Source organism: Sinocyclocheilus rhinocerous, unplaced genomic scaffold (genome assembly GCF_001515625.1).
Source record: "Sinocyclocheilus rhinocerous isolate Xijiao unplaced genomic scaffold, SAMN03320098_v1.1 scaffold258, whole genome shotgun sequence".
NCBI lineage: Eukaryota > Metazoa > Chordata > Actinopteri > Cypriniformes > Cyprinidae > Sinocyclocheilus > Sinocyclocheilus rhinocerous.
In genome coordinates, this window is record NW_015634010.1 from 1030790 (window position 1) to 1054788 (window position 23999).

The 23999-nt window shown below is 39.1% G+C and overlaps 2 protein-coding genes across 3 annotated transcripts in view; one reads left to right on the top strand and one right to left on the bottom strand.

The window, feature by feature from the left end:
- On the bottom strand, window positions 1–16503 carry parpbp (PARP1 binding protein). Its single transcript, XM_016558742.1, is given in 12 exon segments — window positions 1–610; window positions 1520–1640; window positions 1642–1713; window positions 4525–4606; window positions 5245–5426; window positions 5507–5684; window positions 8942–9096; window positions 9225–9395; window positions 11053–11163; window positions 11265–11498; window positions 14639–14797; window positions 16347–16503. Coding segments are annotated over 11 exon segments (1761 nt in total). The 5' UTR covers window positions 14789–14797; window positions 16347–16503; the 3' UTR covers window positions 1–305.
- Window positions 15654–23999, top strand: part of nup37 (nucleoporin 37) — a 12999-nt gene continuing 4653 nt past the window's right edge. The window contains exons 1-5 of one of the 2 annotated variants that reach the window (XM_016558747.1): window positions 15654–15806; window positions 16201–16408; window positions 19591–19715; window positions 21063–21135; window positions 21488–21582. In XM_016558747.1, the coding sequence (XP_016414233.1) occupies window positions 16253–16408; window positions 19591–19715; window positions 21063–21135; window positions 21488–21582 (449 nt within the window). In that variant the 5' untranslated portion in view covers window positions 15654–15806; window positions 16201–16252. The remainder of the gene's footprint in view (window positions 15807–16200; window positions 16409–19590; window positions 19716–21062; window positions 21136–21487; window positions 21583–23999) is intronic. The other variant, XM_016558746.1, reaches the window with a different exon arrangement.

Genomic DNA, 23999 nt, shown 5'->3' on the forward strand with positions numbered 1-23999 from the left:
ATAAAAGTTATTTCTCATAATCTATTCCCTTGCATCTCAAACATGCACACACACAAATATATTCACACACACACACACACACATGCTGTCTGGAGTAGAGTGACATGACTTGTATTAAAAGGAACAGTAAAAGCATTTAAAGGACTATTTCGCCTAAAAATAAAAGGTTTAGAACAACATGAGGGCGAATAAATGACCAATTTCAGGGGAGTTATCACTTTAAATGCATTTAGACTACTAATAAATAAAACCGGACTTCATTGCCAAAACAGAACATCATAATTAACAAGAGATTGGTCACTAAATTACAGTCTGAAAAAGCTGGTGAGTTTGCCCTGACCAGCGATAAGCTTCTTGCCTGCAGCTTTAACGTTCCTCTTCCCCAGGCCTCCAGCGGGAGCCTTGGTAGGGGGTCTTTTCTGAGGGGGCTGGTTCTCTTCTCTTCCTTGCTCAGTGCACTCTCTATTGGCGAGCTTTCTCTTTGAGGTCCCGGTTGCTCTTCTGAGCTGTTCTGGCTGGGTCCCCTTCCCACCTGCTCGGTTCCAAGCATTTCCACTATGTTCCCCCAGAGCGGATTGGCCGGGACCTTCATGCCTTAAGTTAGTGGTCTCTGGGTCCATATCCACAGAAATACAAGAAAGAGGGGACAAAAGTAAAGCATTGGACTTTGAGAATAAGGTGAAACAAAGAGCAGGAATAAAGAAGGAGGGAGGGCTGAGGACGGAAGGGTAGAAAAGGTTACGATGAAATTGCTGACGTTAGTCTGTACTTTAACAGGCGGTGTGTTTATTGTACAGCGCTGAAACTGAAGATTTGTCATGTAACCTGGTGAAGCGAAGCACACATTCCCACAAAAAGTGAGCGAGGGGGGGAAAGGAACGTGTGCTCTTAAGAGTTTTTTACAACAGATGTGGGGGAAGCCAGGTTTTATGGGATGGGGAATCGTTTAAAGGTTGATCTTAAGTACCAGTCCCCAAGCAGAGACTGGGCAGGGATCAAGGCCTGGGCTGTGGAGGTGGACCTGGGCATCTTTCCGACCGTGTGGCGTCAGAAAAAGGGAGCACTTCTGCATGTGTATGCGCAGCGAACAGACCAAGCATGAAGGTTATTCAGTACACTAAGAACTGAGCCCCCTCTTAAGAAAAGAGGAAGCCAAAAAACACAAGACCCCATGAAATGACTTAAAGGGGTCATATGATGCGATTTCAAGTTTTCCTTTCTCTTTGGAGTGTTACAATGACCCCTTTAATGAACGCAGATTCCTTGTCGATCGGTTGCAGTGGGTGGTACATTCTCATTCCAGAGAGCCCGTGATAGGACATGAACCTGTGGCATTATTCTTTTTGCTCTGGTTTCTCAGAAGAGAAAGCCTACACATTTTAAAAACATTATAACGTTTCATTTTGTGATCTTTTCAAAGGACACAACAGCATCTAAATGGTCTCAAAGCTAATACACAAGGACTACAAGTGACAAAATTACTTTTACATGGGGTCTTTAAATGTGGCAGAGGCACTACCTTTGAGACTGATGTCCATCCCAGTGGGGTCAGGCTCTTGCTCCACAGTCACATGTAAAGAGATGGGTTTTTTGGGTGCAGGGTGCACACAGGCGGGAAGTTGGCTGGTGCTGGGAAACTCCCAACACCCGGTTGAGGGGCATCTCATCCTTGTATGTACATGCAAACTGAGAGCGGACAGTTGGCCGCACAACCTTTAAAAGAAAAAAAAAAGAAAAAATCTAAAGTAATTCGCTTTTAAAACTTTTGCTGAAAAATAGTGACTTGGATTATTATTATCATTATTATTGTTTGGATTAAAAATCTAAGACTAAACCACATCCATACTACCAGCTTGATAAAATGCCGAAAAAGTATTATAAACGAATGATGTATGACACAGTAGCCCTACAGAACTGGTACAACAGGACAAATGACAGTCCAATCAACGGTCCAGAAACTTTCACACTGGCCTCATGTCATCAGGCCGTTCTTATTTTTGAGCCCTGCTGATACAACTGGGTGGATATGACCACATCTAAAATCTTATGATAATGAATACAAAAAAATAGGATAAATATTGCGGTCCAGAGGCCGGCGTGAGGCGCATGAAAAAAAGGAAATGGTATCTCGCACAGGCTTAGTGAACCTCTAAGGTCTCAAGGGTCTCAGAGAAGCGCTGATCCACCTCTTTCAGGGCCTTTGATCCATCCCTGCTAAGGATTCAACGCTCTCTCCCTTCAGGCTAGCCGGCCACAGTAGGAGAGTGGAATTCAGGAAAGTAAAAAAATAAAAATAAAAATACTGCAGGCATAGTTGGGTGGGACTGCAAAAGCGTAGAGAAAATGGGGCAGTGGGTGTATCTAGGAGGGGATTAAAGTTTGAGTGCAGCTTTTTCAAAGCCCTTTCTCAAAAGAGCACCTAAACCAACAGTATCGCTCAGACTGGGTGCATTCGTATGGGAGGCTTATATGCTACGTTGGGCAAGCCCTGACTGTACGCCAACAGAGAGCCAAAACTGCGACAGGCTGGGTTCACCAGCTACTTCCTCAATAAGATGAGGGGGTGTGTCTGCGCAGTTGTGAAGCACACAATGAAATGACGCATGGTTGAATAACACCTGTTTTGGGACAAACCCACTAAGCCAGCTGACACAGCAACAGTGATATTATGACCCCATTTACATGTGGTATTAACATCAGATCAAATTATAAAAGTGGTCAGTTGAGACACATTAGTGGTCACGGTTTTCACTTGGTAGTAATGTGTATCGAATGAGTTGAATCAGCATGAGGGGAGGGTTTCTGATTTTGTGTTACGTTCTATGTCAGTGTTTTATTGTATGTTGAATAATAATAATAAATTATTATTTTTATAACAATTATTATTATAAAAAAATAGTCATTATCCACACATTTCCAGGGTGTTTCCCTGCCTTTTACGGCCCAAGATGTTGGGATAGGCTTCAGGATCCCTGAACCCTACATGGACCATAAGTGGTTTGGAGAATGGATGGATTATTATTATTATTATTTAAATCATTAGGTTTAAATTTAAATTAAATAACTTTACTTCTAATACTTTTACAACAACAAAAACATTTTTAGAATAAACCTTTTTTATTAATAATATTCCATTATTACTTTCTACTTACTAAAGTCTTCTAATAATAAAAATCATAAATTGCTAATATTTAGAATTTTTTTATTATTATTTATTACTGGTTTATTCTACTTTACAAGTTGATGTTAGACAGTGAACTGAACTATTAGTGGCACTTATGTACTTTTCCAAATTTTCAACATCACACATTTTGGACCCCATTTACACCTGTACTTAGGATCATCTACTTGAGATTTGGTTATTAGATACAGACCTTGATACCAGAGGCCTGTTTTGAGCACGTTTTTAAATGGACATTCGTAGCAGGAAATGTACTAACATTATGTAAAAATGTACTACCATCTTTTTATATGTATAATACTGGCCCTCAGTTTATAGACTGGGGTTCATTACGAGTTCATTAAACCTTACTACATAACTGCACTCAGAATAATCTCTCTCTGTAGTCTTCCTGCTCGAGGAACCTCTTGATCTCTCCCCTTGTGCCAATCGATGTCAGTTTGTGATGAAACTATTGGAGTACAACTGGATAAAGTCATTCTGCATACAACAGGAAACAATAACCTTTCAAGTTTCCCTTGCTAGCAGAGTAACGCCACTGATATGGCATGTTCAAAGTGAAATTGATGCAGAAAGCTTCCGCCCGTCCAGTTCAGGAAGCGGTGAGCTGCCCGGGGACCATTACCGCTCTCTAACACAGGAAGGCGGCCAGAAAGTGGAGGTCTAAAGAGACATCTGCTAGTGCAATCAAATAAAGAAACCTTTTAACAAAATGTGCCTAGCATAAATGTTCACAGAGCGCTCACCCTTTCTTGTTGGTGAAGATGCACAGTACTAAAAAAAAAAATTAAACTGTCATTTACCACCACATTTAAAATGTGCTAGAAATCCAAAGACTATAAGGTTGGTTTCAGAAACAAGCTTCTTGACAAACATCATTTAGTTGCCATTCAGGCAATTCGTTTCATATTATGAGATTTACATCTTTCAAGTATTTTATGACCGAATTTTATAAGAAATAATGCTAAATTTTTAGCACATACAAATGTAATGTTTCTTCTCCCAGCCCAGCGGCGCATTTACATGTTTTTTGGATAAGATAGGCTTTAATTGTGCAAGCGTGCATCACTGCCAGAGGTTATTGGTTAGAGTGTGGACTGTACTGTACGACACTAAATTTCACACTCAGTGGTTGTTTTACATAACAGGAAACCTGCTGCACAAGCACTGTGCATAAAAACAGCTGTATAAATGTGCACATTACAAAACAGAGGAAGCAGATGATATAGCTCGTGAATGTGCATTACTTGCTGTCTGTTTTAAAAATCAAGCGTCACATTCAATTTTTGTTTGACCGCTATTTGAGACTGGGGTCTCTGCTTACAGCCCCGATGATTCTTTACCTTGGACTTGATGTGTTCTTGTTGGCTCAAGACGCGGTTCCGTAAAGGCTTTGGAGAAGATCCTGTGGGAGCTTCTGGAGATCTATATGCACAAAGTGGAAAGTGAACAAGCTGAATATTCAAAGATTAAAACAAGGTGTTGAAATGCAAATCAAAATGACACAACATACAACAGTTTAACTGGGCAAATAAACACAAATATACACAAATTAACTTGTCACACATGTCAAATAGAAAATATAGAAAAAATTTCTTATTCATTTACAACTATATTTTTGCATTACATTTTATTATTATTAGTAGTAGTAGTAGTATTAAAAATATTTAATAAAATATAATGCAATATTTGTAGCATTTTAAATTCATTCAAAAAAAACATTTTGGATCTATTTTTGTCCTATGACAATAGTTTGAAATTTTATATAAAAAAAATATATTACAGCAATGTGGAGTAACTCACTTGTTAAGGGTAAGAAGGCAAGTGAATTGAGAAAACAGACAGGAAAATATACAAATGTTTCTTACAGACTGTATTAATTGCATTACATTAATTATTATTAGTAGTAGTAGTAAAATGAATGAAATAAATTAAGCATCGAATTAAGCATTATTATTATAAATTTACTTTAACTTTAAACTTTTTAGCATCTATTTTTGCCCTATGACCATAGTTAACGGTTTTATATAAAAATGTTATTACAGCAATTCGGAGTAACTCACTTGTAAAGGGAAAGAAGACAAGCTCCAGAGCTGCCATTAAGAACGGCATAATCTTCAGAGAGCAGTTCCGCCTTGTTCCTGCAGGGCGGTGCTAGTGCTTCTTCATCCAAAAGAGTCATTAGAACCTTCACGGTCTCTCGACCCCCATAGGCAGTGGAGTGGTTAATAGCATATGCTTTGGGCTAAAACGGAACATTTTGTCTTACTAATGAGGTTAGAAAAAAATATTTGGAGAAGATAGGGTACATCCACTATGTTTTACCCTTGCTGGACTGATTCCTGTGCCAACCGCTGAATGCGTCTGCACGGTGTGTATTTGACTGATTCTTTCCTTGAGACTTTTGACTGTATCCTCTGCTGCAAGGTACACTGGGTCTCCATTACTGCGGCCTTTGACCAGAGCAGCTCTAATACTAGACACCAGCTTGGATCCAGCTTCTCTGTTGAAAAAAAAAACAATGCAATACATACAATTAAAAACACCCATTTTCATATTTTAGCAGTCCTAAAGGTGCGGTCACAAACTTTAAATATTCTTTCATCCATATGCATGCAAACATAAGAGTAAGTACACAAGTACATACTGTACATCAAAGTTTGTATAGGTTTCGGAAATGTATGACGCCATAAAAGGTTGGAACTCCTTTTATGGGCACTTCTCCAGGAAGAGCGCGCGCACACATCAACCAGAGCAAGAGCAGCCCGTCAACGTGTTTCATTCAGGTTATGGAAGTCGTCGACAGCACTGCACATGAAGGATTTTACACCGTTTTTGACCACAAAATCAACAATGTCACCAAAGAAGTGTGTTTTTGGTTGTGAGGGAAAGATAGCCTTGTTCAGCTTCCGAAAGAAGGGAATTAGCGTTAAAGGGAATTTTTTGTTGTCATCACTACTTGCAGATCATCGCCACGCAAAAGCTTCACATGCTCGTGACTCTTCAGCTCCGCCCACGGCACGCCTCCAGGAGCTCGACTGTTTTCGGAGAGAAGCGTAAAGCTGTATCTTTTTTTTATTTTTATAAATCTGATAAAAGTAAAGACTCTTCGGAGATATGAAGGACGCAATACTATACTCTATAGGTACTCAAGATTAACATGAGATTGACTGAAACTGTGTGTTATGTCCCCTTTCAGCTCACATTTTTGTGAACTTTGACCTGCACATCCAGGTTTAAAAAAAGATCTTTGACTAACAGAGGATCTAAATTTTACGGATCAATCTCTTTGCCGGGAAAAGGAAAAAAAAAAAACACATGAAAACTCACTCACTAATATAGGTGGTTTAGTTAGTGAATCAACACAAGAAGCTGCGTGGTTAAAAGTTTGCAGGGTTGCTGGAACTTGCTGATTATTTAATGTTCGGAACACATTATTCAGGGATCCCATACATCTTGACCAATGAATTTCCATGATTTTTCCATAACCACTTGGTGATTACTATATTTTTAAAAGATTTGCTAATGAATCATTCAAACCGATTTGTGAACCGCTTTGGCTTCAAAAACAATGATTCACGCACAAATAACTATGGCTTGCTAGCAAGTTTCCAGATCTCTGTGCATGTTTTTAGATCAATGTCTATAAATTGTCTACTACTACTACTACTACTACTACTACTACTAATGGATTATTAATATTATTTACAACAACATTTAATAATTTAACTAAATGAATAGTTAATATTTATTTTTGTGTATAATTAATTGTTATTAAAACCAACAATAAGTTATTATTACTATTAACAAAAATTGACTAACTATTTAAAAAAAAATAAAAAAAAAAAAAATAAAAATTCCCCAGGCCTAGAAAACCGGATTTAAAAAATAGTGTTTCCAGGTTTCCCATGACTGTCGGACTCCTGATTATTAATTATTTGTTACATAAAGAGGTTTGTTGCAGAAAAATTATTTTGCTTGATTAAAATCTAGTGTGATCACTCTATAACTCATGTTAACATGTGGTCTAGGAGGGTCCAAGAGCTTTTTGTGCCAGACCAGTGCTATTGCTGTTGTAGCGTCTGGACCAATCAAACACACAATTTTTCATTTGCTCCAGCTCACTTTATGTGTGAATATATGAAGAGATTAATAAAATGTAAACATTTGGGCTGCAGCGGGAAAGAGGCCGCCCTGAATCCCTGACCTTGCTTTTGTGAAAGGGAATTACAGTAACAGAATCATCTGGGAAAACAGATGTTAGCTGTACGAGAGACCCCGATTCCCCCGTAAGAAGTGTTTGTGTGTGGTAACAGTACTCCATAAGGTGCTGAGAGGTGGGGAACTGCACGGGCAGGGAAGCAGGCCGATGAAAGACCCCTTTTGGCTCAGCGCTCACACTCTCATTAGAGAAAAGAGATGTGGTGGTGAACAGGACCACATGCAGCAGGTTCAAGGCACTTCCATCAAAAATCAAGTTGATGCACTGCAGGAAATGACCTTGCGTCCTCTCTGAATAACTCAGTCATCTATTCAGTTCAGCTCCATGTGTTGTGCTGCAAACGTCTAGTGGAGATTTGCTTGGATGTTTTGAAGTGCGAGTTATCATGGCAAAATCTCACTATTATGACGTTTAATCATAGTTATCAAACTAAGGAGGAACAAAGCCGCCATTTGCTGTTCGGTACAACACACTTTAATGTTCCTCAGATAAACATGCTTGAGCAATTCAGGCGATTTCATTAATACTGGTGCAGACGTCATTTAAGGTTGCTTTTGAGAAATGGATCATGCATCGATACATGGCAGTAGGTAAAAGACGAGAGAATGAGTTAAGATAGGACGAGACCAACAGATCCACAAATATAGATAAGTACAATTTCTTTGGGAAAGCAAGGCGATACAAAATCTTTTGTATAAATTCTTCTCTACACTCATCTGGGGTCATGCACTAATGATAGGGAGACAGAAATTAAGTCAAGGCTAGGTAATGACTGTCCTGGCTTTTAATTCAAAGCAATGGCTATGTTCACAATAACATAGTACTCATACTGCTGCTTAGGTTTGTACTCAGTATGTGCAACATATACAGTGTGCCAATTTTTTGTATGCATACCTGAATGACCTGCAACATCAGCCAAAAAGAGCAATATACAACAGAAATGGTGCATGACATGGGATAGTGCATTTCATCATAACGCAGTGCACTCCAAATGACCTTCCATTTCTAGTGTTAGCGATTAGTAACAAGGAATATCAGCGATTTTTTTTTGACCGATTTGGTTTACATTAAAAAAATAAATGTCATCTTGTTTCAAACACAGTGACTTTGAGACCAACCAGAAACTTATGAAATAATGCCTAAAAGTCACTTAATCATATTAATTAATAATAATGCCTAAAACTTTACTTAAAAATATTATAATTTATTATAAGAGTGCTTAAACACTTATAGGTATGCATGTTTTTGTTTTTTTGTGGGACCAAGCGTGAATGAATGAAATCATAGAAAAAAGTCATTTATTCTTTTATGTATTATCTAAAACAAATACAAATAAACTTTAATTAAATTTAGTCTTGAATTAATTTTGTATTACTTTTTTGGCCAGTATTGGAACTCTATATTTCCAGCGAAGGCAAACATCTACAGCTGCGATGTAGACTTAAGACATTTGTTGTATTCAGAATGGAATACTATGGATATGCATTTCCAATACAGGATAAAAAATACAAAATAAAAAAAAAAGCATGAAAACGTACCTGGGATTAGAGGTTTCTCCCAAAACGTCTTGAAACTGGTCGATAAAATTGAGAAACTCTGATAAGCCCTTTACGTGCGTCCTTAAGTGGTGAGACTCAGGTGGGGCGTACCCCTTTCCTCCAAGCTGTATGGCCCTGACAAATGATGTTACTGTCTGAATATAGAAAAATCTTCAATTAATTAGCATTCACATTACGGTTAAAAAGATGTGTAGTTGAACAAAAAAAAATGTGCGCAAATGATAACTTATCTATATTTGAAAAGCACTCATTGCAAATTCACCAGGAAGAGAGACGAGGTGCTGTCGCAGGCAGCATGCCTAAGGTCAGTAAAGGCGATGTGACCCAGAGAGTGATTTGGGTTGTCCAGGGTGTATGTGAGAGCCATGTCATTCTTAGAGTTCACCAGAAGGCCCAAATAAGAACAGAAAACTCTCCTGACAACTCTCTGTATCTGCAGGAAAAGTTGAACAACACCTTAGTGGGATAATTGGAATTGGACTAAAAACACATCAACAAATGTTAACTGAAAGGGTAAAATGTTTTTTTTTTTTTTTTAACAGGAACGGTTCATACTCTTCCGTTCTGCAATACTGAGTCAGTTAGCTGACTTGGACTCATGTTGTATAAGAGGACGGGCTTTTTCCACAGCCCCTTAAGCTTAAACAGGCCAGGCTCATAAACTTCATCACCCCAGTATTACAGTGGCAAAGCCCAGCGTCTACTCACACATAAATCAGAGCCCAGCAGAGCAGTTGTGAACACAACTGGGTAAGACTAGCAGTAGTTTCGACACACTATACAAAGTGCTTTTAAAACATCCCGTTCTCATTCCACGATTCTGAATATATGATATGATATGTGTGACCCTGGACCACAAAACCAGTCTTAAGTCACTGGGGTATATTTATAGCAATAGCCAAAAATACATTGTATGGGTCAAAATGATTGATTTTTCTTTTATGCCAAAAATCATTAGGATATTAAGTAAAGATAATGTTCCATGAAGGTTGTATTCTCGGCCAAATATTGTCCTATCCTAACAAACCATACATCAATGGAAAGCTTATTTATTCAGCTTTCAGATGATGTATAAATCTCAATTTTGAAAAATTGACCCTTATGACTGGTTTTGTGGTCCAGGGTCACATATATGATATTCACATTCTTCTGAATAAGAGGCACATGCAAGGGGGTGGAATTTAACAGGAAACAAAAGGGAAAAAAGAAAAAGCCAGCAAAAGAAAACTAGAGTAAGATCTCAACATAAAAGTAACAGAATCAGATCCTTTGCTAAACTCCACCCTCCTTAGTTACTGTTGCCAGGTGCAATAAGATTTAAACTGTCACACAGGACAATGCCTTCACTTAATTATATTACAATTAATTATAACAACATGCATTCATTATATTAATAATAAGTGCTATGAAATTAAACATTTTAGCACATTTTATATACGTGATATATTCCGCATATTTAGTACTATGCGTGCGTGTGTGTGTAACCTATTACAATTGTCAGCCTATACATGTAAAACATTTTGTAAAAATTAAAACAATGTAAAACATATATTAAATAAAAGTAAATATTATTGGTGTTCAATTAAATATATGAATATACAATTTTAAAGAATTAGGTGTCATTCACTTAAAGTAAATTTAATTTATTACATGTAATTCAGTAAATATAGTAAAAGTGTTAAGTGCTTTGTTGCAATGTTTGTGTTAATCTCATTTGCTGTCATTGTCACTAAGAGCCACGTGCAGGTTTGTTTTTGTGAATTGTGGGGACATTCCATAGGCGTAATGGTTTTTATACTGTACAAACCGTATTTTCTATTGCCCTACACCTAAACCTACCCCTTACAGGAAACTTTCTGCATTTTTAGATTTTCAAAAAAACGAATTCTGAATTATTTAAAAGCCTTATATATATATATATATAAGATTTATAATTTTGAAATATGGGGACACTCAAAATGTCCTCATAAATCACCTTCTCATTGTAATACCCATGTCATTATACAAATTTGTGTCCTCAAATCACAAAAACGCACGCACAGACACAAAAAAAACACTTATTCTAGTCTCATAAATCCATCACCATTTACCTGTGGACTGCAGATTCCAGCCTTGTTAGATGGAGTTGCGGGACACGCAGGAAGTGGATCCATTTTCTCCAAACTCTCCTTTTCACCAATGAGAAACTGAAACAGTTGCATCTAGATATCGAGATAAGACCGAGAATATGCCACGGATTAAAGAGCTTTCAGATGGATGGCTGAAAGAACAACCAAATCTGAGGCCCTCTGGCAGCACTCACCGCGGTTAGGGGCTCCTCGGGGTCCCCATTTATCCGAAGCTCCTTGAACATAATGAAGACGTCAATCAAGTCCACAGTATTGGTGCGTTTCAAAAAGCAGTCATACTCTTTTCGGATGAGGTCATAGTTCTGTGGAAGAGGGATATCGTTGTGGGATAGCTGGAGCTTGTCCAGAAGGAAGTATTTCCAGGCAGCCAAGACTTCACTCAAAGCAACACCAAAGTCCCCATGTTCCTGTCAGGAGCAGAGCAAACACAGGGACGAGAATATTACGCACAACGGTTCCACAGAAAATGTACAGATACGGAACAAAATGTATGATTCAAACTTGCATGACTCATTCTTTTTCCTACCACTGCATGTATAAACTGCAAGCAAACATTTACATTGAAATTCAAAGTGGAGATCCTACAGGTTTAAACAGTGATAATGTGAATTTAAAATGCTGTTCAAAAGTCCACCCGTGAAAATTTGTTTTTCACCCCTTTTTTTCTTGATAAAATTATCAGCAGAAGAATTACAGTAAACATGTGGAGGAAAAATCTTCCAAATATCAATTGACCATCTGTACAAAGTTCACATGATCAGTGCCACATATTTGACTTAATGCTCTTAAAAACATTCAAGATTTTTAACCATGCTTTGTGTAACCCGTGTCTCAGGTTAGTGTAACTGATAACTAATTTAAGTAGTAAGGAATTAAAGCTGGGCTAATATCAGAACCTCTAGGTACGACTACGGAGCCTGAAATAGTAAAAGGTCAGCAGAGAACAGACAACACAAAACAGGTAAATTTGAGAAATGTATTATACATAATGAATGGCAGTTATTTACATTCCCTGCCTACCTAAGCCGGCTTCCTGAGTGCACAGCGCACAATAAACCCAAAATAAATAACCTCAAATAAAGAAAGAGTCCAAGAAAGTTCTTGGTGTGTGTGTGTCTTGGAGTATGTATGTTCTTTTCACTACCCGGGTAGGTTTACGTGTGTTCTTATCTGTATTTCAAATGAAGGCACAGGATGATAATGGTTCCAAAGATGCCACGGCTGGCCACACCAGGCTCTTGGTCCGTTCACTTCTGCGGTTGGCTCGCCACTGACCACCAGGGTCAGATTCAGATGGTCTATCCCTTTCTAAAACCAATCTATACATACAGTACAGAATGCATTAATTACAATTGCCTCATTTCTGTTCAAATCTAATCAACTTTTCTCCATTCAAATGTCAAATCAAATATAACCAATTGTAAAGGATATAAATACTCTGCAGAGAGTTGCACTCCAGTAACCTTGTGCGGGTTACACTCTCCCCTCCTAACTTATGCACGTCCCTGTGCATGGCAATGTTCAAACGGTTATCACCGGAGGGAACAGAACAGGGGGATGAGCTGACGCATCACTCTCACTTATGATGTCGTTCCACACAGTGGTCAGCCCTTGAAAGAATGACTTCACCACTGTGACTAAGGGGGTTCCCAGTTCAGTGTAGTCCAGCCGCCTAGGTGGCTGACGATTCCTCACGGATCTCCTGACTAGGTCATTCAGTTTCGCTAACTTCTTTATTTCATCAAGGTAGGCTTTGGTAACACTGCAGCCAATTTTAGTTGTGTACACACTTGCCAGAGCTTGAACGTAGTATTTTACATCTGGATTGTCCTTAAGTTCATGTGTGTAGGACAGAAGAGGGGCTAAGGCTTCAATAGCAACGCCATCTTGATACTCAATAATCAGGTTTTTATAAAACTCTGAGTTAATGTCAGTAACTGGGACAAGTCTCATGGAGCCATACTTCTTAAGGAAGTCTACGATCTCCTCATCTTCTGGTGATTCAAGCAAACCACTCACCATTACTGCATTGGGGACTTTGATACCTGAGCTTGTTATGAACTCCATGTTTGGTAAAGAGTGATCTATAAATGTGACAAATAGCTTACACACTTGAAAATAGTTTCACACACGTGTAATGTGGTTCACTGCTAACACATAACCAGACTCCTGGCTGGCTCGCCACTTGTAACCCGTGTCTCAGGTTAGTGTAACTGATAACTAATTTAAGTAGTAAGGAATTAAAGCTGGGCTAATATCAGAACCTCTAGGTACGACTACGGAGCCTGAAATAGTAAAAGGTCAGCAGAGAACAGACAACACAAAACAGGTAAATTTGAGAAATGTATTATACAAAATGAATGGCAGTTATTTACATTCCCTGCCTACCTAAGCCGGCTTCCTGAGTGCACAGCGCACAATAAACCCAAAATAAATAACCTCAAATAAAGAAAGAGTCCAAGAAAGTTCTTGGTGTGTGTGTGTCTTGGAGTATGTATGTTCTTTTCACTACCCGGGTAGGTTTACGTGTGTTATCTGTATTTCAATTGAAGGCACAGGATGATAATGGTTCCAAAGATGCCACGGCTGGCCACACCAGGCTCTTGGTCCGTTCACTTCTGCGGTTGGCTCGCCACTGACCACCAGGGTCAGATTCAGGTGGTCTATCCCTTTCTAAAACCAATCTATACATACAGTACAGAATGCATTAATTACAATTGCCTCATTTCTGTTCAAATCTAATAAACTTTTCTCCATTCAAATGTCAAATCAAATATAACCAATTGTAAAGAATATAAATACTCTAATCATTATGCAAATGAATAGGTACACATCACACCACACAACAAGTCAGTTCCAATGAACAACAATCAATCAATCAATCAATCCAACAATCAATCAATCAATCAATCAATCAATCATGTACTTCCATCTCACAGTATAGAAATAAAATCATGAGATTTCTGAAACCAGATATTTATGTTTTTAACCTTTTAAATCTATTTATGCATCTTAATAACATTTTAAACATCACATTTTAATATATTTATTCTTTTAACAGCTAAGATGAACTTCTGCTCCTCATATACATATCAAACATGTATATTGGCAATTAAATGAACTAAATCACCCTTATTTTTTTTTAATTAAATTCAATAGTTTAAGTTTTGATGTACCAGTAAAACCATACACACTATAAACACTTAAAAAAAAAAAAACAGTATTATTACAACTTAAAAAAAAAGTTTTCTGTTTTAATACATTTAAAATGTAATTTATCCATGCAATGGCAAAGCTGTATTTTCAGCAGCCATTACTCCAGTCCTCAGTGTCACATGATCCTACAGAAATGATTATAATATGCTGATTTTGTGCTTAAGAAACTTTTTTTTTATTATCAATGTTGAAAATGTTTTGTGGAAACTGTGATAATGTTGTTGTTTTTTAGGTTACTTTGATTAATAGGAAGTTTAAAAGTGCAGCATTTATTTCAAATAGAAAATATTTTAATTAATTATATTGTGGAATAAGTCTTAAGCAACATTACCTGCTTGTTGACCCCAGCCATAGCAAGTTGTAGGACCATCAGCATCCCATCAGCCCCTTGGATGGTGGTCCTCTTAGAGTCTAACACCCTGTGACATTCTCTCCTGAAGACCCTGGTCATTGTTCTCAGGCTTTCCTCCATAACCACCATTATTCAACCCTTACAAAATGAACAGCAGGGCCAGAAAATTAGGCAGATCAGCACTGAAATGATTATGAGCAGACAGCAGAACATGCATGCAACCCAGCCAGCATCACACATACCTTTCCAAGTCTACCACTGAGCTACAACAGAAAGTCCGAAGACATCAAGCAAATCACAATAATAGTAAGGAACAAGAGGCCCTTTCCCCTTTGCACTTTATTAGGAACAGAACCTTCAAACCTCATAGGTCAACTTACCAACACTGATATATAGACGCGTCCTATGTCTCTAATGTGAAACACATGGGAAAACAGACGCCAGTAGATGCAAGTTATTATAAACTGGTCCGTTGCCTGTAAATTTAAATCCACATGCCAGGAAGCCTGGACCAATCACAGAGCGCGATGCGTTAGCCACGCCCCCGCCAAACGGGAAGTCAATAGCGCAAACAGAACGGTCCCGTTTTGTTTCAAACCACAACGCGTATCAGTGTCGATTGACAAGAAAAGAAATAAAACTCATGCGGTGATTTAAAGAAATATGAGAGCTATACCATCCACTTTTAAAAATCAGTTTATATGACTGCAGGGACAGTACATTTCCCCAGGACTATAAATTGTTTCAGTTAGTCTAGACAAATTAGCAATAAACTAAACCATTAATTAGTGTGTTTTACAATTGTTTATAGAGTTTGCATTTTATTATCCCCCATTATAATAAGAAAAAAATACTCAGCATCTCCGAATTCATATTTTTACTTGATTTTAAACCGTATACAAACAGCTCAGAAACGATTAAATGAAATACAATTGCTCCAGGGGTAAAATTAAAATTTACAATAAATTAGAGAAGTGCATCAATGCGGCTTTGTTTCTAATGCCAATCAAAGCAGATACTCTTCGCGTCATGATTATGTCACTAACCAGGAAGTAAACAAACACGACCACGTAATCAGAAAGCGCGATGAGAACAAGAACTCACTTTCTCGGCCAGACGATCAACTGAGTTCACAAAATTATCTCAGGTTTGTCATATAAAGTGTTAATGCATTTTTTTTACATGCATGACTCGCTGGACTCGTTACACAGCAGCCTGCTATCTCTGATCTATGTATAGTTCATTTGTAACTTCAACAGTGAAATGTACGAAGTCCGTGAAGAAATATAAAGAGTTATATATTTATTATATCATAACATATATGAGGTACAGTAGTTTTAGTGTTTTTTTTTTTTAAGTTATATTCTTTGAATGTAGGAAACTTTCTTCATACAACCAAAGCAATGTCTGGACAGCACACATCCTATTACATCATATCAGATAATAATTATTGCACTTTTGTTAACCATTATGGCATTCTCCTCCAATAAAATGCATTTTTTTGTATTAATTTGTGTTTCTCCGTGTTACTTATATTTTAGATTGGAAAGTAACTCCATTTCATCCAAACAGCAAAGATTCGTTTGATGGAAGATGCCAGATGAAACGGTTCGCTCTGCAAGCTACACAGTGTCCTGCGAGGACTATGTTCATGTAGTGGAGTTCAGTCCATTTGACTGTGGCTCACCTGCGTCACTTCTGGCATATGGAGGAAACCAGTATGTGGTCGTGGGCACTTGTCGTTTCAAGGTGAGTAGCCTATAGTAATTCACCAGACTGATCAATCAGTCTGTGGCAAGAGGGCTAACAGTCTGGAGATGTATGTACCTCACTGCAGGATTGCTGTCCTGCTTCCACACACCTGTTTATGATGTGAACATTGACGAACTGGTTCAGGTGTATTTAATTAGAGGTGAAACTAAACACTAATTTGAATACTATCCTCCCTAAACAATATTCAAGATAACTAAACTCGAATGCTATTTAGGATAATTTGGAGGGTATGTGAATTGGGATGCCTGGGTGGATTGAGTTCTCTCTGGCAGGCTCAAGTAATCACACTTTTTACGAACAAAACATCCATTCTTACATGAAACTCAACGACTGTGTTTAGAAAGGATTACTAGCATACTTGGTACTGTGCAGTATACACTTTAAAGGGGTGTTTGATTGCGATTTCAGTTTTTTAACGTTAGTGTGTAATGTTGCTGTTTGAGCATAAACAATATCTGCAAAGTTACAAAGCTGAAAGTTCGATGCAAACGGAGATATCGTCTTTTAAAATTCTGGCAGTTTAATGCCTACAAAAACGGCTCGTAAGGGACTACAAGGAGGTTTAATGCCTACAAAAACGGCTGGTAGGGACTACAACAAGTTACTTCCCGGGTTCGTGACGTAAAGGTGCGTTCACGCCATATTGGAATTCCCGTAATTACGAGATTCCAACTTGTAAAAAGTGTTCACGTCCTCGTAGAACTCGTAAGTACAACTTGTGACCTGGGAGTTTTCTGAGAGCTACGACTTGTACCACGTGACCGCCGTACCACCTGACCACCGCAGGCTTTGTTTAGGCGTTGATAGTGTTGCCATAGAAAAGCATAATTCTGAGTCCGAGGACGTGAACAGCTCCGAGTAGAATGTCACGTGCTGTTATCTCGAAATTACGGTAATTACGATATGGCGTGAAAGCAGCATAACAAACCCAGATAAACCCCGCCCTCGGGAAAAGGCAGCAAAGAGGGCGAGGCTCATTTACAAATAACAGCATATCTAAATGTATGAGACAACAACAAACATAAAACATAGGCCTACCATTAAAAGCCGTGCTTGCACAGGTTCTGCACGATCCTCTTCAATAATATTCTCTGCTTCTCAATCGGGCTCAAACTGATAAGCGATATTAACAACGCCGTTGTTTACAATACAACCGGAGTACATGCCGCTGAGGTGAAGGGCGGGACGTTTAGACCCGCTCTAGAGGCGGTTTAGCCAATCACAACACACTGGGCTAGCTAACCAATCAGAGCCCATCTTCAATTTCTCAGCGCCCCTGTTCACAACTACAGCAACAGCTCCGATCGGGCTCAAACTGATAAGCGATATTAACAACGCCGTTGTTTACAATACAACCGGAGTACATGCCGCTGAGGTGAAGGGCGGGACGTTTAGACCCGCTCTAGAGGCGGTTTAGCCAATCACAACACACTGGGCTAGCTAACCAATCAGAGCCCATCTTCATAAAAGCAGGAAATGATCAGCGCATTTCTCAGAGAAGGGACAGAGCCGTGTGGAATAAAGGTAAATTATGTGAAAACATAATGAGCATTACCACATGTTAAACTGCACCCCATAAACACAATCAAGCCTAGAAAAAAACCAGTGAACCACCCTTTTAAATTCATTCACAAGTGGTTTGTAAAACCAAGGGGGTCAAGGTTTGGCTGGTTACCATGGTCTTGTTAGCCATGCCAGAACACTTTCGGGTTCCTAGAAGTATTGTTTCCTATTGACCACCATTCAAAATTAGTTGTATATACTAGCAAAATATTTTGCAACTGACTACAAGTTACATATCAAGTGTACATTTCATTATTTTATATTAGAAGTTTGAAATAAACTGTTAAAGTGACTCTTAAAAGCATTGTATTGCATTTTGTTAATTTGTCACACTAGTTTATCAACTTATTAAATTAAAGGTCAAGTCATTTTATGGGATTATGGGAATTATAGTATCATATATTACAAGATATGTCGTATACTACAAGATATGGTAGGGTTAGGCCTGTCGCAATAATCAATATATCGACTTATCGCGCAATATATGTACATGACCGCAATAATTTTTGGTGACGCAATATATCGCCCATTATATTTACTTAAAAATTAATGTCACCATGTTTTGTACACTCCACTTGCGCCTGTGTCTTTTGCAGCTTCTCGTACATAACGTGGTGTAGTCATGAGGTGCTAGTTCAAATAAAAAAAAGACCAATCATGGCGTGTGAGAAGGTGGGATCTACGGTCAAAGCGATGCAATTACGCGTACATATTAGGTGTGTTCGACTTAACAGTGTTCGACTTAGCAGTGCGGCTCAGACCGATCAGTGTTTGACATCAAAGTACCTCGAGAGCGTTTCGAAAGCATAACCGTCTGTATGGTACTTTGATGTCATACACCGATCGGTCAGCACACGCAAACAAAGCCAAAACCTAGATATTTTAGGCAATATAGAAATCCTGGCCAGGACGCGTCCTGGGAAAATGGCACGTATGGTCAGTCACCCTAAGATATGGGAGATATAGTATCGTATACTAAAAAAAATTGGCAAACGTAATGGGTTGTCTGGGAAATTCAGACATTCAGAAAATGTACACAATGACTGTATCTGAATATAAATACTTCCTTACTATAAAGCAGGGGGGAAAAAACTGTGTGAGACGTATGTCTAAATTTACAGTATTCATAGTAGGCAAAGTACCCAGATGACTGACTACTACTGACGAGATGCTGAAGTGCACATCCAGTGGACATTTTATATCCCATGAGGCCACAGGAGAGGATTTGTGAATGGCAATGAAGTGATGCAACTGATGCTGTAGTTCACATGACTGACAACATGACTAATGTAGTACATCAGGATTGCATTCATGCTACATACAACATACATATTTTACAGTTGCATAAGCAAGTGCTTATTCAAAAGAAATACCTACTCAGAGAGTATCCAATTATACATACCACAGACGCAGCCTATGTACATAGTATTCATCGCACAGAAATCGTATACTGTTCCGAATATAACCATCCATATCTGTCTGTATGAGAAAACACTCTTTTTACCAGGATGGTGCATAGAGAACAGATCTTGTCCAGTCTGCATTTCAGCATTTGAATGACAGTGCCCACAGTCTAGTGATTTGTATTTGTGTAGGAGGAAGACACAGAGATCGAGGATGTAGAGTTCACCAATTTGCAAGTGTTCTCGCATGGAGTACGTGTAGATGCTATCGCATGGAGCCCTGAAACACGTCTGGACAAACTCCCTCCGGTCATCAGGTACAGCTTTGAGCATGTTCTGCTTTTTTATGCAGGGGAGAAACCAAATCAAACTGATGGATTGTAATGTGACTTTGTGTGTGTAATAGAAGATGTGGAATTATGATGATGTATGGAAGGAGCACAGGTCTTGATGCCAGACACCATACAGATCTTCATCTACGACCGGGTTCCTACTCTTCATTAAAGGCTCAGACACAGTATATGATAAGTGATTTATTTTACTGCACAAATTGTGATATTCTTTTAAATGTTAGATAAATACGCTTTTTCTGTATGGCACTATTGAATTTCCCTTCCTAATTGATGTCTGAGTCAATTGGGATATTTGAGAGTTGAGATATTTTACCACACACGCACAAACATACTCATTTTTGTTCAAACAAATGTGCTTTCTTAGAACATGTTTTTATCACGGAGAGACCCATTTTCCAGGGATCGATTCATTAGCAAGATTTGTATGTTCATGTCAAGCACTGGAAAGTGTCTGTCACAGCTGTAGTTTGTTCTGGTTTGTATCAAGAGTCTAATAAGATGTTGTCTGTCTGACAAGTCCTTCGTTAAGCTGTGAACTTGGGAGGGTTCTGTTCCCGGTAGGGAAGTTTCCTGTAGGTTTAGCAGCATGGGAAGGGCAGAGTTATTTCCTGGCCATGCTGTGGCCAGGGCGGAAGGTGTAGCGTGCTCAACTGTGTGCGCTGCCCTTTATTTGGGTTTATTTTCTTCTTCACTGTAGGTGTACCTCTTGGGAACATAGTACTAGAGATCTTATTAAGGTTTCCTGGGCATGTGGGTTGACATGAAGTCAGAGGTTATTGACAAGTTGACTTGTTGCCTGCTGGTACTGCTGGCATGTAAATGATTGGTACTGTTGTGATGTTACGCCATCTGCGCAACAATCTAGCCAAAGACAACTTGCAAATGAACATGTTGATAGAACTATGTGGTGGAAACTGGACCTTTCGTGGCAAGAACTTTTGTGATTTTTTTTTTATTTGTTATACGATGGAAGATGATTTTGTGTCTGTGTGTGGTATGGTAACATAAAAATGTGCGTGCGACTCTCTAACTAAAAGTGTTTTTCTTGTCAGAGGTGAGTTAGTGTAATTGTGTGAATAATTGCTGCTGCTGATTAGTGGCAGAGCTGTTTTATTAGGTTTGGTTGGATTTTGAACAGACAAATGTGAAAATGGCGTGATGAAATTCTGACTTTGGTTGTTTGTGTTTAACGTTTGTAATCTCTCCAGCGTTTTATCTTCTGACTGTGGTTTGTTACACACCCACGTACATGATGGTGACTAAATGCAGTGCATTATTTTATCCTTTTTTGTTTTGTTTTGCTCATTTCAGGTTTTGCACTACAGCGACTGACAGAAAAATCAGGCTGTGGACATCTGATCTTCAAAACAATTGTGATGCAAAGGTAGCTCTCTCTTCCTGTATACTCACAATATATTGGCTATGATTTGTGTACATATCAAAATGATTTTAATGTGCTTTTAATTGGCTGCTAAACAAATACTGCGAATCAGTTCAAACGGTCTGAATCAATTCAAAAGATGTTTATATCTTGATATTCCATGAACTATCCATGAGCATCATCACTTTAAAAAGGTTCAAAAATATTGTCAAAAAGCTGAAAAATATCAAGATAAAATATCAGGCATAGCCTTATTGTACACCCATCTGTACAGTAACATTTCTTTTTGTCCTTGGCTGATTTATTCAGTGTATGAACGTTGCATTTGATTTCTATGATTTCTTGTGTTGCCTAGGTGATGGAAGGCCACACCAACTACATCAATCATCTAGTGTTTGAGCCTGCAGAAGGAAAGCAAATAGCCTCTGTCAGCGATGACCACACTTGCAGGTTAGTTGCACTGCAGTCCGAGTGTATGAGTGTGAGAAAGTGAAATATGTGTGTGTGTGTGTGTGTGTGTGTTCTGTTCTCTGTTAATGATGCAGAAAGTCTTGACCAAATTTCCACACTGAAACCCGACACTAAACACAACACGGTTCGCCGTTGCTCTGCGTAAGCGTCAACCGCCACTTGCTCACAGAGTTTTTCTAAGTAATTGGTTAAATGTGGAAATCCAATCAGCAGCCTTGGCTTTTCCTCTCCACGGCCACAGTTAACGAGCTCCTCGAATGTGGCCCCACCAATCAGCCACTGAGGTAAGTGTGGTTTCCTGTCAGAGGTAATGTAAAAGAGCACTCCTGGAATCTCGGGTCTTCCCTTTTGCGTCAGAACCGTGTAACTGACACACCTGGATGTTGCAGCGCTGTGGCCTGCCACAACTCAATGGCCCGGCCTTTCTCTTCCCAGCTTGCAAACCCTAATGGCTTCAAGGTGGATGAGGACCAAGACAGTAGTTTTCCATATAGACATCCAAAATTCAGCAATTGGATCCTTTATGCAGACCTTGCCATGACAGTTTTATGATGCACGTCTTAAAGTTCGGATGGCGTAACCATATTTTCTCACCATGATCAGGTGCAGGTCCATTTCTGTGCCATTGCCTTATAGATATTACATCCCTTTCTTGATATTGACCTTCATCTTTCATATCATGCCACATCTGCGCCGGGGTGTTTGAGGATCTGCTTCGAATCCAGTGCATTTCTTAGTGCACACACCTCCAGTGTCAGCATGTGACCTAATGTTAGCACTGACATTAATGTCAGCGCTGTGACAGTGTTTTCATTCACTCATCATCTGGGTGGTGTGACATTGAGAATAGGAGTGCGTTGGGTCCATCGCTCTTCTCGCAGCTGTTTTATTAATGTTGGTGAAACTTCAGGCTGTGATTAAAGGAGGAATCGCAGATCTTTATCTTAATTAGGAGTGAGTTTCAGTTTGCAGCTTCGGAAATAACGGGCTTCTCTACTGGAGCCTGGATGTGCTGAAACCCCTTTTGTCATCCCTAACACCCTTAAGACTGGCCCAGTTAGAAGCAGCCTATTATTTTGATTAAGTAATAACCATCACTTATGAATAAATCATAGCCCACCCGACAGCACAGTAAGGTGCAAACCACTGCAGTTACCATATATTACTAATCCTGAACTGCCAGCTCAAATGAGAGATTTGATATCATGATTTGAGATTTGGTGTCTCGCTGTGGTCGTGCCATAAGGAAAACAGCCAAATGTAACCCAGAGTGCCTTCCAAAACCATAGTTTACACATGCCCATCAGAATTTAGATACAGATAGTTGATATATGTAGCTTTGGTCAGTGGATTTTGTGGCAGAGATAGTGTGTTTGGTGGGAGAGCAGAGGGGCCACTGCAGGGATCGAAGCAGGAAACATCCGCCATAAGCCTCAGTCTCCCTTTCCTGTGGAGCCAGAGAAAACAGTAGAGCGCTCCATCTGCAGAAAGATTTAAATTCTGTCACGTTGAGAAAATATGGGACGCATGAGGAACAGCGAGGTGGAACAAGAGAAAGATCAGGTTAATGTTAGAGAAAGAGAGTGAACCTTTTCCAGTCAGGCCACACAAACTGAGCTTTTGATACAAATGTGGCTCTCAGCTGGAACATTTATGCATGTGTGATACACCTTCCCTGTTTAAAAGACCACCTGTTCTGGTCAGCAGCACATGTTAAGGATGTTGGTCCGCAGCATGGGATGCTAGTATGGTTGTGCCCCTACTAGGCTTCTTAACATGCAGCCTCTGTTAGCAAACCATGCTGTTCTTTTCAGCAGGGTTGTTCTTTCACATAGGTTTTTAAATTTGATCATGCCTGCCTTTTAAGATATCGCCACTGAGGGTTTGATCAACCACCTCAATCACAGAATCGCCTTGATTTCAAACTGTTTCAGATCTCCTCTAGTGTTACGTAATTCTGTGTGTGTGCCGGAGAAAGAGTGCAACCTATTTCCTTTAAAGATCAGAGCAGGTTTTTGCTATAGTAGTGTTGAAGGCCTCAGAGCCACCTACAGATTACTTTAGGGAGTGCAGGTCACACAAGGAAATGCTGAGTTGACAGAGTTCACACTAGGAGAATGAGGCATACCTGCAGTTCCAGAGGATGACAGGTACAGGGACAGTTTTTTTTTTGTGCCAAAAGTTCTGTAGGATAGAAAAGGGGGTTGACCCAAAAGAGAACATTAGAAGTTACTTATTTGAAACATTGGTAGCAACTCCACCTGATACACAAATATCACCTCATGTAATTGGGCAAAGGAGATTTGATTACAAATTTATTCCGATCCTTCCGGAAGGCCAGTTCACAGATAGTTGGAACAGGCTGGAGTTAAACTCCGTAGGAAAATGGTCTTCCA